At 36.4% G+C, this 13611-nt stretch overlaps 1 protein-coding gene across 2 annotated transcripts in view; it reads right to left on the reverse strand.

Moving 5' to 3' along the window:
- Window positions 1-117: 117 nt before the first annotated feature.
- cul1b (cullin 1b) overlaps window positions 118-13611 on the reverse strand; it is a 35758-nt gene continuing 22264 nt past the window's right edge. The window contains exons 8-22 of one of the 2 annotated variants that reach the window (XM_021470126.3): window positions 13359-13521; window positions 10043-10173; window positions 7536-7643; window positions 7337-7443; window positions 7092-7140; window positions 4263-4394; window positions 3776-3893; window positions 3613-3689; window positions 3365-3496; window positions 3199-3291; window positions 2054-2101; window positions 1834-1916; window positions 1620-1725; window positions 1167-1290; window positions 118-713 (exon numbers count right to left, since the gene is read on the reverse strand). In XM_021470126.3, the coding sequence (XP_021325801.1) occupies window positions 712-713; window positions 1167-1290; window positions 1620-1725; window positions 1834-1916; window positions 2054-2101; window positions 3199-3291; window positions 3365-3496; window positions 3613-3689; window positions 3776-3893; window positions 4263-4394; window positions 7092-7140; window positions 7337-7443; window positions 7536-7643; window positions 10043-10173; window positions 13359-13521 (1473 nt within the window). In that variant the 3' untranslated portion in view covers window positions 118-711. 2 annotated transcript variants of the gene reach the window in all.

A 13611-nucleotide genomic window follows, 5' to 3' on the forward strand; every position in this document is an offset into this window, starting at 1 on the left:
ATATTCATTTGTTTCATGATTCTCATATCAGCTGAAGAAATAAAAATCACCTATATTTCAGACAGTGAATACATTAAAAAGCTGCATTCTCCTTGATATAAATGAGCAAGACTAAAGTATAAAGAAAAATTAAGTTTATTCATGACATTTATAAAATGAGCTGCACTATACAAATGCTGTTCTCCTGGCTGGAAACGATGCATCTCTAAACAGCCGATCTGACATGATTTTACTGGCTTTGCTCTTAGTTAACAGTATTTCTTGTCTTCATCTTTTTTTTTTTTTTTTTTTTTTTCAATATGTCAGTTTCCCAAAAGACGGAATCACAATTAATCAGTTTTTGTCCTTTTATATTGAGAGGCATTATAGCATGCAACCCTGACGCTGGGTCCCACTATGAGTTTAGTTCAATGTCCAGTTATTTACATCTTTAAAAAGTAAATGGCAATCCTGAGCAGCTTAAGGGCATAAAGACAAAGACTGGCCGCTTTAGCAGTCTGGGTTTAAAGGGAAAAGGTCCAGTGTCTTACTCAGCAATGTCTTGAGAGTCCTCGGTTTGTGTGCGTCCACTCTTGACGCTCCTCAAAAAGATGCATCTCAGGAAGGACGGCAAACTCCAGAGGATGTTGTTTTTATGCCAGGTAACTGTACGTGTCTTTTTCCCCATCTACACGTTCCAGGTATTCCTTCTCTATCAAAATGTCAATGCATTTCTGAAATAATAAAAGTCCTAAATTAAACAAAATGTGCTCAAATAATGCAAATAAGCTTAAATAATGCGTTGCTGCTCTTTGGCATTATCAGAATAAACAGTAAAAGTCAGTCCCATGCACTCGAAAAATGTGGAAAAATTTCAAAACATTTAAAAAGTTCAATTTTCATCAGATTAAACAGCAAAAATCAGCCCAGGACACTCGAAAATATTCTGAAAAAGCCTTTATTGACATTCAGGCTATTGCTTAAAACTGCATTTCAGCAAACACAGGTTACCCTGATGAAGGCAAGTGTTTGCTGAAATGTGCTGATGCAGTTAAGGAATAGCCTGAATGTCAATAAAGGCTTTTTCAGATTATTTTCGAGTGCCCTGGGCTGATTTTTGCTGTTTACTCTGATGAAAATTGAACTGGTAATATTTCTAACAGGTTTGAGAAGGATTCAGAACTGACATGGTGTTACCTTGATGACAGGTACACGAGGTTTGAATCGTGAAGAAAGCTGGTTCAGCACTTCTGCCAAAAGCTGCTGGTGTTTTAAAACCTTCCTCATCTTCATGATCCTCACAATAGCTGCCTGAACACACAATAACAAACAAAACAACGTTGCAGATGGTGAATGATCTTTCATACACTATTTTCCATAGGTTTCAAAAAAGGCTTAATTTAACAAGTACAGTCAAAGCACTTGATGTATTTCTGTATTACTTTTATATAATAAATGTTTTAACAGAAACAGCTACATGCTGCAGAAGTTGATATTAGTCAAAATGTAAAAAAACAAAAACAAAAAAAACTTATCTAAATGAGGCTAATAGCTAAGGTTACATTGTCCGTTTAGTCAATTTAATAATAAACCAGTATTTTATATTGTTAAATGTCTAATAGTGTTATATGTATAATGACCTGTATCAGAAGCTTTCGGTCCTCCTCGATGTTCTTGTGTGTTGTTTCCTGCTCTTGCTTTTGCTCTGTCTTCATTGGCACATTGATATTCACCCGTAACTTCTTACTGCATACACACACACACACACACACACACACAGAGGGGTGTAAGGCTTTAAAATGACTGACATCAAACATAAAGAAAAACATGTAAATGTGGAAGGGAAGCATTTACTTCTTATAGCCCAAGAACAGTTTTATTAATGTATCAGGCTTGAAATCCATTTCGTCAATGTTTGCATTCTCGTCCTCCAAGACCTACAAACATATTACAGGATCTTTAGACTTGTAATTAAAAAAAGATGACAGATTAGTACACAATAAAGGGAATGACAGAAAAACCAGAAAGCAGAGCAAATAAATAGACAAACAGGAACTAATTTCTCAACACTTACTAGCAACTTTGATTTCAACAGGATTTGCAAGACCTGAACTAAAATATCCTGTGAAATGAACAAAACAACATTAATCATAACAATACAATCACTGTATACGGCTAAAATAATCAGTCACTAAAATAATGCATATCAAAACCTTTCCAATTAGGGCTTTATATACATACCACATTTCCAAATGAGCCAAGAACACTTGTATTTACTGTATATTATTGGAGAATGAGTATGCGTGCAACTTCTTCCACAAAAAAAAAAAAAAAAAGTGACACATTGGGTTAAAATTCATTACTAATGCCATTTTGTCATTTGTTGTGGCATAAGTTGCTCGCAAACTCATTCTCCAATAATGCACAGTAACTACAAGTGTTCTTGGCTCATTTGGAAATATGGTATGTATATAAAGTCCTAATTCATTACAAATGAACATTAGCATTGATTTTGGCTAATGACAATTTGTCTCATGTTTGTCAAATATTTATAATCTTGTTGAATGTGTAGTTCAAGGCAGGCAGTTTAAGCTGATTTAAAATGTGTGTGTCAGTGTAAATGGGGCAGATCATTTCAGCCCAGAATAACAAATGAATCCCCATACATTTCCCCTGCTGCCGTTTCAAACTAAACAATGTGTGTTGTACAGCATTTCTTTAAAAATGTTAAAGATTTTTTGCAATGTAACATCTATGTATTTAATTAAAATAAATAAATAAATTGACACACTTGTACAAAAATAGTTGAGCTGTTTTAAAACTGTGGTTGGTATATTCGTCCACTGGCTTACACACTTAAATAAGCAGCTACTTGACTATGTTTAGTGATTTTTGTATAAAGTTGAATTGTTATTAATACATATTAAATCTATCTGTAGCAAATTATTCCCTGTGCCAACAACTGACTGATACTGGTTGCAATAAACATACGTCAAAATGTCAAAGCTGCTTTATAACTACATTCGCTACTAATAAAACGAATATTTGCTGAAACTAGTGCTTTGCTTGCCTCTATTGAAGTCACTATCTAAAAATGATTGCAGCATGTTTCAAATTTCAGAAAATACAAGTCCAATAGAGGACATTGTAAGATGTTTATATTTACTGTATCAACACAGTAAGATGGTGAAAGAATGTGATCTGGCGATTAGCACTCACGGTTTTGATCTGTGTGCTGTCGGCGAGCTGCTGGACGGAGTAGCAGTTCTCGGTGTTGAACTGCAGCAGGATGGCCATCTGGAAGGTGGAGGCCTGCGGGGAAACACCACATTGAAACACTGCTGCCAGCCGAGCCCTGCATTGCTGACACCATGAAGCCACAAACCTGCAGAGTGTATCTGTTCTTGAAGCAGTTGGTGACCAGCTCTCCTTTGGATAGATGGTAAAGCCATGTTAACTTGCGTCCGCTGTGTCTGCTTCCATAAAAAGCTGTAAATCTTTGGTAACTGCGCTCCAACTGTGAAAAACAAAGGCATGGGAAAACTATCATCAAGCGAGAAGTGTAATCGCACATTACTGTCAGCTCATGGAAGGGTGTGAAAGATGGAAGAGTTAAGTGTTGAAGCGTCTCACCTCAGATGGTAAAGCGAATGTGCAAGACTGCTGGAACGGCCACGAGCCGGAGCTCAAAACCTGGATGCTGAAATCCACTGCCAGACAGACGGAGCCTTTAGTTTAAAATGAGGACAATAACAGACACACACACACACAAAACAGTCAGAGTTTGAGCACTTACAGTCCAGAGGCTCAGAGTTGGAAAGGTGCTTTTTGAATTGTTCGTTCAAGTCTTTACTGACGCCGATGTCCTGGAACATGCGCTGGAGTTTGGAGGTGTACTCGAACCCACACGCTTGCTGAGGGTGAACAATCAAAAATCATGTTGATGGGATTGAAAAATCTGTCAACTTTTACTTAGTTCATACATTTGAGTTTCTTCTGTGGAACACAAAAGAAGATACTTTGAAGAAAGTTGAAAACCTGTAACCATTGTCTTCCACACTATTTGTTTTTTTCCTATGATGGAAATCAATGGTTGCTGGTTTTCAGCTGACTTTAAAATATCTTCTTATGTGATTTACAGAAGACAGACACTCATGCAGGATTGTAATCACTCGAGGGTGAGTAAATGTTGATTTTAGTGTGAACTCTCCCTTTAAGCATCCATATGAATGAATGAAGAGCAGTGAAGTGAGCGGTGTTGCTTATACAAGCGCTCATCAGACCTTGAGTTTGGAGATCATGCTGGCCTCGGCGTCGTCGCTGGCACTGTTCTGGTGCACCAGTCTTTTGGCCAGCATCTTGGCGTAGAACTTCTGGAACACGTCTTTATCCTCGATATACTTGAAAACCACCATCTGATGAAAAAGGATGTTGAAGAATCCTGTCAGGCATGAACTGACTTGCGCTCAGTTAATTGTGCATACTGCCGTGTAGAGTGACCACAGTTTAGGTTGCAAATGACTTCAATCAAAGAAAACCTGGACAGATTATGTGCAGTGCAGTTTACAGCAGGGCATTCCTGTTAATAATCAATCATGATCTGTAGGACTTATCAGCCTTATTCAGTCTTGAGATTAAGATGCGTTTTGGTGCGAGTTTTGAGTTTACTGTCATCTCAGCTTCTCTGACTATTTCATGGCAAAAACTGTCAAAAATAAACAGTTTTTACACAGCACTTTTCTATGATATAAAAGGATTATAACAACAACAATAGATTTACAAAAAAATACTTCAAATAATATAAAATAGTTTTGAAGACTTAGAGTCTTAGATTTAAAAAGAATTTCTTTAAAGACTCACTCCAGATAAAACTCTTTGTCTTTGGCGCTGCAAAAGTACATGTTTGACAGTTAGGTTGCTATTGCAATATTGACATTTTGGAGCAACTTCTGCTTTGAATAGATATGCATGAGTGAGTAGTGCATCTAACATGCTATTTTGTAAAAATAATCCCATTGCGTCTCGAGTTAAAAGAATAGCGCTGGATTTTAAAAAGTTTATGACTTCAAGCGCTTGCCGTTCAGCAAGTTTGTCTGACTGATCATAAACAGATAAATCGGGGCATTTAACCGCACACATTTCATGAATTCAAGCTGACCGTCTCTGGATGTTATTGAAATGTTTAAACATTAAGGTGAGCAACTTCTCCTTGTGGGACAATTGACAATTTTTAAAAAAAGATACAACACTTACAGTTTTTTTTTTTTTAAATGAATGTTATTATTTTGGATGTGTTCAGGTGTCTAATAAACTTGTAATTAATTTGTGATCTATTAAAAAGATACAGAAGATAAGACTGACTATTTACTATTTCTAAATTCAGTGGTTGCAAAGTACAGTTTTTTTCTGTTGATCACAAAATACAATATTTTGAAGAACGTAAGAATCCTGTAACCATTGACATAAACAAGGGGGAAAGAAATATTAAAACTAATGTAGAGAATGGCTACAGGTTTCTGACATGGCTAACATTCTTCAAAATATCTTCTTTTGCTTTCAACAGAAGGAAAAAACAAGTCAAGGATGAGAAAACAATGACAAAAATGTCATTTTTAGGTAAATGATTCCTTTAAGTTATATTAGTGTCAAAAAAACTTTAAAAAATCTTTTAATTATGTCCCATCCACTTTTGGGATTGCATTTTATTGATAAACATATACACCGGCCACTTTATTAGGTACAACTGTCCAACTGCTTGTTAATGCAAATTTCTAATCAGCCAAATCACATGGCAGCAACTCGATACATTTAGGTATGTAGACATGGTTAAGACGATCTGCTGCAGTTCAAACTGAGCATCAGAATGGGGAAGAAACGTGATTTAAGTGACTTTGAACGTGGCATGGTTGTTGGTGCCTGACGGGCTGGTCTGAGTATTTCAGAAACTGCTGATCTACTGGGATTTTCACACACAACCATCTCTAGGGTTTACAGAGAATGGTCAGAAAAAAGAAAAATATCAAGTGAGCAACAGTTCTTTGGGCGCAAATGCCTTGTTGATGCCAGAGGTCAAAGGAGAATGGCCAGACTGGTTAGAGCTGATAGAGAGGCAACAGTAACTCCAATAAGCACTCATTACAACTGAAGTATGCATAAGAGCATCTCTGAACACACAGCGATTCCAGCCTTAAGGCGTATGGGCTACAGCAGCAGAAGACTACACCAGGTGCCACTTCTGTTAGTTAAGAACAGGAAACTGAGGCTACAAATCGCCCAGGCTCACCAAAACTGGACAATAGAAGATTGGAAAAACGTTGTCAGGTCTGATGAGTCTCGATTTCTGCTGCAACATTCAGATGGTAGGGTCAGAATTTGTCATCAACAACATGAAAGCATGGATCAATCCTGACTTGTATCAACGGTTCAGGCTGGTGGTGGTGTAATGGTGTGGGGGATATTTTCTTGGCACACTTTGGACCCAATAGTACCAATTGAGCAACAGGTCAATTCACCATTGTTGTTGACCATGTCCATCCCTTTAGGACCACAGTGTTACCATCTTCTTATGGCTACTTCCAGCAAAATAACGCACCATGTCATAAAGCACAAATCATCTGACTGGTTTCTTGAACATGACAATGAGTTCACTGTACTCAAATGGCTTCAACAGTCTCCTTTGGGATGTGGTTGAACGGAAGATTCACATCATGGATTTGCAGCTGACAAATTTGCATCAACTGGGTGATGCTATCATGTCAATAGGGACCAAAATCTCTGAGGAATATTTCCAGTACCTGGTTGAATCTATGCCATGAAAAATTAAGGCAGTCTTGAAGGCAAAAAGGGGTCCAACCCGGTACTAGTACGGTGTACATAATAAAGTGGCTGGTGAGTGTACATATACTTGTCCTCTGGAATAATTTAAAATAAAAGTTCAGGCAAAGTGAATTCAATTAAGCTGAAAACAATCTTTAAATAGTAATCTAGATTAAGTTCTGCTAGAAATAAATATTTAGGCTTTGTAAATTTGTAAAGTAAATGAAATTAATTTCATTACAATGAAGAAAAGACGCTGTTATGAGCAGTAATATCAGTGGAAAACAAAAACTCACCACTTGGTTGAGAGTATCTTCAAGTTCAGCCTCCTCTGGGTTCTTTGAACTAAACACAACACAAACTTGGTTAAATCCTCAGTTTCAAATATAGAGCCTTGCTAATGCAGTTTTCATTCTTTAGATATTATTGTCAGCTCATTTTTATTGCACTAAAAAGATTCAAAACTCTACTCTTAAAAGATGAAAATGAAAGCCTGATATGGGGTCTGGTCCACCAATAATGATGTGAATGAGAGAATCACCTCTTCTTCAGTAAGGAGTCACAGTATCTGGCCAGAAGCTCAGGGGATTTGCTGGAGGACTGTGCCATTCTTGTTACTGCATTATTATTAATGAATCTTCCACAGGCCTGAAGACCAGCACAGATCACAGAATGAAAATTACACCAGAGGCTAATAATAACCACTATAGTACACAACAGATCTCATATAAGCTTACAACCTTATCCAGTGCCGCCACGAACCCGGCATCATTATTGAACGCAGACATGACAAGAGCATTGTATTTCTTGTGAACATCCAAGGTAGTTTGCACATACATTTTAGGATCCTGAAAAACAAGAAGTGACAATTCAGACTGTGATCAAATTAAGGCCTTACAGGAACTGAGCAGAGCAGATGTACCGGGAAACACGCACGACAAAAAAAACAAAAACAAACTAACATGATATCCAGGATTAATGGAGATAAATATTACTGGCCAGTGCTTTACACTGGTTTGAAATGCACTCGCGGTGGTAGCCGGATTGAAACACATTCTTTACGCACAACACATAAATGATTAATTACATATGACACAAAAATAATGTGATTTTTAACAATATTTTTATTTATTATACACTGTTTCTTTTCAATGGGTTAAATTTGGTCAAAGGGCTTTTGAAATAAGAAAAGAAATCCAGTATTTCTCTCATTTTTATGCTATTTTGGAGCCATCTGCACACAGCTGCACTCTGCTCTCTCTCTCTCTTTACTGGCATGCATTTACTACAGTACTGCCAAAGCATTTTAGATATGCATAAAATATGTAATGAATAACATAACATAAATGAGAAATAAATAACAATAGACTATATCTCTAAAATGGATACTTTGTAATAATTAGAATTAAAAATGTGTAGATTATATAAATAAGGCAATTTAGTTGATTAATGGTGTACTTCTATTTTGCAGCCAGTTTAGATCTCATTTTGTCCTCTCTGAGTATACAGTAATGTTTTTTTACTTGTTTAGATGAATGAATCCATTATTTACTTTTTCTCCTGTTCTCGCAGCTGTGCACGCTGTCAGCTGTGAAGCCAAGTCTTTAATAAAAAGAGGAATGCAAAAACATAACAGCTTTAGAAAGCGAAAGCAAAAGTTGACTCCCGGACATTTTAGGAGATTTAGAAACACCGGCCAGATGTATTTTTAAGCCTCAAAAAGTTGCATGTCTTTGGGTCTCTGCATAGCACGTGAGACTGTCTGAGGAAGTGTTGTTGACAGTTCTCGCTCACACACAATGAGCAGTATGAAATGGGGCAGGAGAAGATTTTACATTGGTTAATCGAACGCAGACATTTGAGTTATCTTGGGCGGATACAAAAAAAACTGTAATGGGTGATAATATATATATATATATTAATATACCTGGGCAACCTGTCCAAGTAAAGTCTATGGCTGTTTCTCAATATGCGTTCTTCAGCGCTCTTGCATTCTCGTGTTCTCGTGCAACGTCATCATCAGCTGCCTAAGTTCAGTTCCAATACTCAAGACCGCAAGTACGGAGGACGCGTGAAACTTCCCGGATGTGATCTTGATATCGAGGACGCACTGATGCAGACTTGAGCACTGAACTCGCTCTGGAAGTCCCAGAATTCATTGCGACTGGAGGTGGGAAGCGCAGCATTTTATTTAGATTTATTATTAAAGTTCAGAGATATCACTTATTTACCTCAGGAGTTTCCCTAAATGAAACAGTGAAAGTAAACATTAACATGAACATCTTAATAAAGGAATAAACACATTAAGGGTGTTTGTTAGCTGAAATTCGTATTAAAATTAGTTTTATTTATATTGTGCAGAGTATATTTATAATGTTTTTATGCAAAGTATATATTTTGGAAAAGGGGGGGGGGCATTAAATCATTGTATGAATGCTGTAATGTTTAAATAATTTCCATTTAAAACGCGTGAAGGTCACATGACCATCAGGAAGAACGCAGCATCCCATTTCTCAAAGGACGCATTCTCTGCCCTCACGGTCTCCTGAGTTCGTTCTTCCGAGGACACCTGGTAAGACTGGTCTCCACAAGAACGCAAGTCCGTTCTCGGAATTGAGAAACAGCCAAAGTATGGTGTTAATGAATAAGGCTGTATTTTCCATATTATTCCATCTGAAATATGGTTTGAATTCTATTGCAAAGCAACTTACGTGATGCAATATATGTGAAGCAAACAAAACAAAAATATGAGGCATGTGATCATATTTCCCACACAAATTACACCCAGTTTTGCTTTAATTTAGACTTGGTGTTTTAAAAATGTCTAAATGTTAACTTAAAGTTCACTTAAGTGTGTTTTATATTTTTTATTCTTATTCAGTTCCTAATACTTCAATTTTTTAAATTAAATAATAAATCAAGATTTGGTTTCCTGTAAAGGCGGTGCCTGGCTTTTATTGATGTGGCATACAGTGGGTGAGTCACTTCTATGAAATATAATACAAGTGTATTTTTAAATCATGGAGATTTTAGGTCACAGTCAAACAGCTTTTGTCCTGATAATAATAGTCCTGTTATGGATTATTACAAATGACGTGACGCTAAGTACAAGAAATTCAGGTTCACTTGTGCTTTCAACACAACATTCACAAGCCAAATCAATCAAATTTTAAACTGCTCAGCATGAAACTGAAAGCATTGTTTCCACATGGTCACTGTGGGTTTAAACTGCATAAGCATGACTTACATTGAGCGCTGAATCTCCACACTTCTCGATGGCTGCCAGACCCTGATTATGAATGTGGGACTCCAAGAGTTTCTTTAGCTCTCCCAATCCATCTGTGATTCGGGAAACAAGGTTGTACATCCGACCGAGATCTGCAATTATAAACAATGTGTGATGACCATCAGACAGAGTGTTATTTTGTGGATTTTAGAAATGTGCAAGGTTTCTTTTTTTATCATGATGATTATGTAGTGAACAGCTTACAAGTAACGTCAGTTACGTAATAATGTTACTTTAAGCAACAAGTAAAGCATTTTTTTAAATTAAGTACTAATATTAAAATGCAACAAAAGTTACTATTTACTTTTAGTTACTATTTAAAAAATAAAATGCTTAATTATAATTAAAGAAGTCATAATGAATCATGCAGTCAATAAGACAATGGGCTCTATTTTGATGGTCCTTGCGCAAAGTGTGTTTTGAGAATAAACCAATCAGAGTCTCATCTCCCATTCCCTTTAACCGTACGTTCACACCGAAAGCGGCGAGAGAGTCCAAGGTCACTCTGGCCACCCTGGCGACAACGCTGTCTGCCTTCAGCTCCGGCGGCGAAAGCGTCAAAACTCGCTACATTGATCTCGTATTTAAAGGAGCCGTTGCAGCATATCAGTTACATTCCTGCATAAAACATGTTTCTAGCGTGAAAATGTTGCACACTTCTTATCATATTCATACAACAATGGAAGATCAAGTTGCATGTGGTGTGGCTTTGCTCTATTTATCCAATACGTGTTCATATGTCTGAAATATCCTGAAGCAGCAGTACTGTTTTGTACTGTCATATCGCGTGAGATTCCCACTTTTTTAAGATAAATTTATATAACATTAATAAACATCAGTAACTCGCCAGTAACTTATTTAATGTATGTTCCTGTAGGAAAACATTGTAAATAATTGGAAATCCGGCGACTGCAATAATCAAACCCTTGGGAACAACTGTGATCGGAACCAAAGTTCACAGGTCTGTGTTCTCTGAACTGCTATCAAGCGGTGGATGTCTTCATTCTGATTGCTTGCCGCCGAACTGCGTCATAGCTCATTACCATAAAGTTGACTTCATTTCAACTCTCATCGACGCTCACACCGACGAAGACGCGCCGCGCTGCTTCTCGCCGCTGGCTCTCATTGAAAATGAATGACTTCCAGCTACTTTGATGCTCTCGCCGCTTTCGGTGTGAACGTCTGATAAGAGTCAGTTGCGCCGCGCCATAGCGCATTTGCTATTTACAAGGCGGACTTTGTAAGTGGAAAAACTGAACACTTCACTAGAGAGAAAACAGCATCTACAGCGTGAGCATGAGAGATAAGCCTTCTCATTGTTTACTTTCGCTTTCACTCTCGTGGATAGAGAAACGTGTTGTACGCACCGACATCTATTAGCCTATACATAATTAATTTTGTTTGTTAAGCGCAAAGATTGTTTCAAAACTATTTCTAAATTCAGTTCTAATTTCCAGAAAAAGAATAAATGAACAATAATAACGAAGTGTGGTCAAAAAAGTTTTTCAAATACACATGCTGTGCCCCATATGGTCTAAAACCTGACAGGTGGACACATCTAAGCTTGTTTTTAATAAAACAAAAATAAATATGCATATAATAAATAATACTGCTAATAATAGTAACTTTACAAAAGCAAATTGTTCTGAATAAACTGAAAAAGCCCCCAGAGAAGGCATGAAAGTATGGTTTTTATATTTATGTAGGCTGGAAAATAATCATTTTTGTAATATTTTAATCCTTAATTCTTTTTCATTTGTAAAGATATTTGTGTATTACTGTACATCCTGTGTGTATTAAGTAATGTGTAAGGTAAGCGCACAACTAATTGTGCTACTAACTAATTGTGTAACTACATCATGTAACTACAACTGCGCTGGACAATAGACCAGATCAAATCGCGCCAGTATTTGAGTATTTGATATGTGCTTATGCATAAAAAAATCAGTTTGATCAAATGAAACAAGTTGAAAGTCAAATTAAAGGGTGCTGTCATTATTTACAAGTCTTGTAAAACACTGCAACATCGATAAGGTTAAAAGGCTTTTTTCATCAACTATTACTTGGGTTGTACTGTAGTAACACTAATGACAACCACTAGCAGGAAAGTGGAATAATGACATAAAATTGTATTATATTATTATTGTATTAAATACATTGAGGACTGTAATATGATCAGCGTTTACATACATATATACTTATATCCTTGTAGTTATCGAGATCTACAAATGTTAAAGTGAGGTTAAAAACATCCTTAAAATTTGGTTGTTTAAACTTAATTAAAATTTAACATTTGGATACCAACTCATGCTACATTCAGAATAGACTTTAAAGTATTATTACTTGTCTATAAATCACTTAATGGCCTAGGACCTCAATACATTACATATATGGTCACTGAATACAAACCCAACAAATCACTCAGATTCCAAGTTCCAAGAGTTCAGTCAAAGCAGGGTGAATCAGCTTTCAGCCACTTTGCCCCCCGCTGCTGGAATCAGCTTCCAGAAATGATCAGATGTGCTCCAACATTAGGCACATTCAAATCAAGACTGAAAACACATGTTTAGCTGTGCCTTTACTGAATGAGCACTGTGCTGTGTCCGACAGATTGCACTATTATGTTTTTCTCTTCTTCTTCATTCTTTTATATCACATTTTACCTGTTTTTATGTTTTTTTTTTTACTCATTTTTATTATTTGTTTTTATTTTACTTGTTTCTTTTATTCTTGTTTATGTAAAGCACTTTAAATTGCCACTGTGTATGAAATGTGCTATATAAATAAACTTGCCTTGCCTTGCCTTACTGTTAAACATGCATTTTTGATAGCCCAAAAACACACAAATATAGATTTATTTTTGTCATTATATATTAGCAATTATTATAACCAAATCAAATGTTTTTGGAATCAAAACTGGGGACTTGCTCTGACCAGATTATCTGAATGAGTGAATAATTCATTTGTTCTTGAAGCAATTAGTTACAAATTATTTGAATGAGAGTCTCAATAAATGTCACCTACAGGAAGTGCATGTACCATACTTTTATAATATAATCAACTGCAAACATTAGCCAGAATAAAAACTGGGCGTGAAAAGCAGAAAAAAATATATAACAATTATTGTCAGTTAATAAATTCTTTCTTTCGTTCTTTCGTTCTTTCTTTCTTTCTTTCTTTCTTTCTTTCTTAATATAATAATGTTTGCTGTTAACAAAATTAAATCTTAAATAATATACTGTCTCCGAATAAAGATGATTTTGCAGGACTGCCTGACCTTCATTCTTATCAGCATCTAGAAGATTCTGGAACTCTGTGTGGAAGATCTCCAGGTGTTTCTCGATGAGGACCTGCTCACACTTGCGAGCCAGCTCGTCTTGTGTGCTCTCGTGGAGATAAACCTGAACCCGCCGCTGCTCCTCCAGCAATCGTGCCTCTGCCTATACACACATGCACACACAATCTGAACATGGTTAAAACTAAAGTCTCCAATAAAATATAAAGAAATAATCATTATGATGTAAGACTAG

This window comes from Danio rerio, chromosome 24 (assembly GCF_049306965.1).
Source record: "Danio rerio strain Tuebingen ecotype United States chromosome 24, GRCz12tu, whole genome shotgun sequence".
Taxonomy (NCBI): domain Eukaryota; kingdom Metazoa; phylum Chordata; class Actinopteri; order Cypriniformes; family Danionidae; genus Danio; species Danio rerio.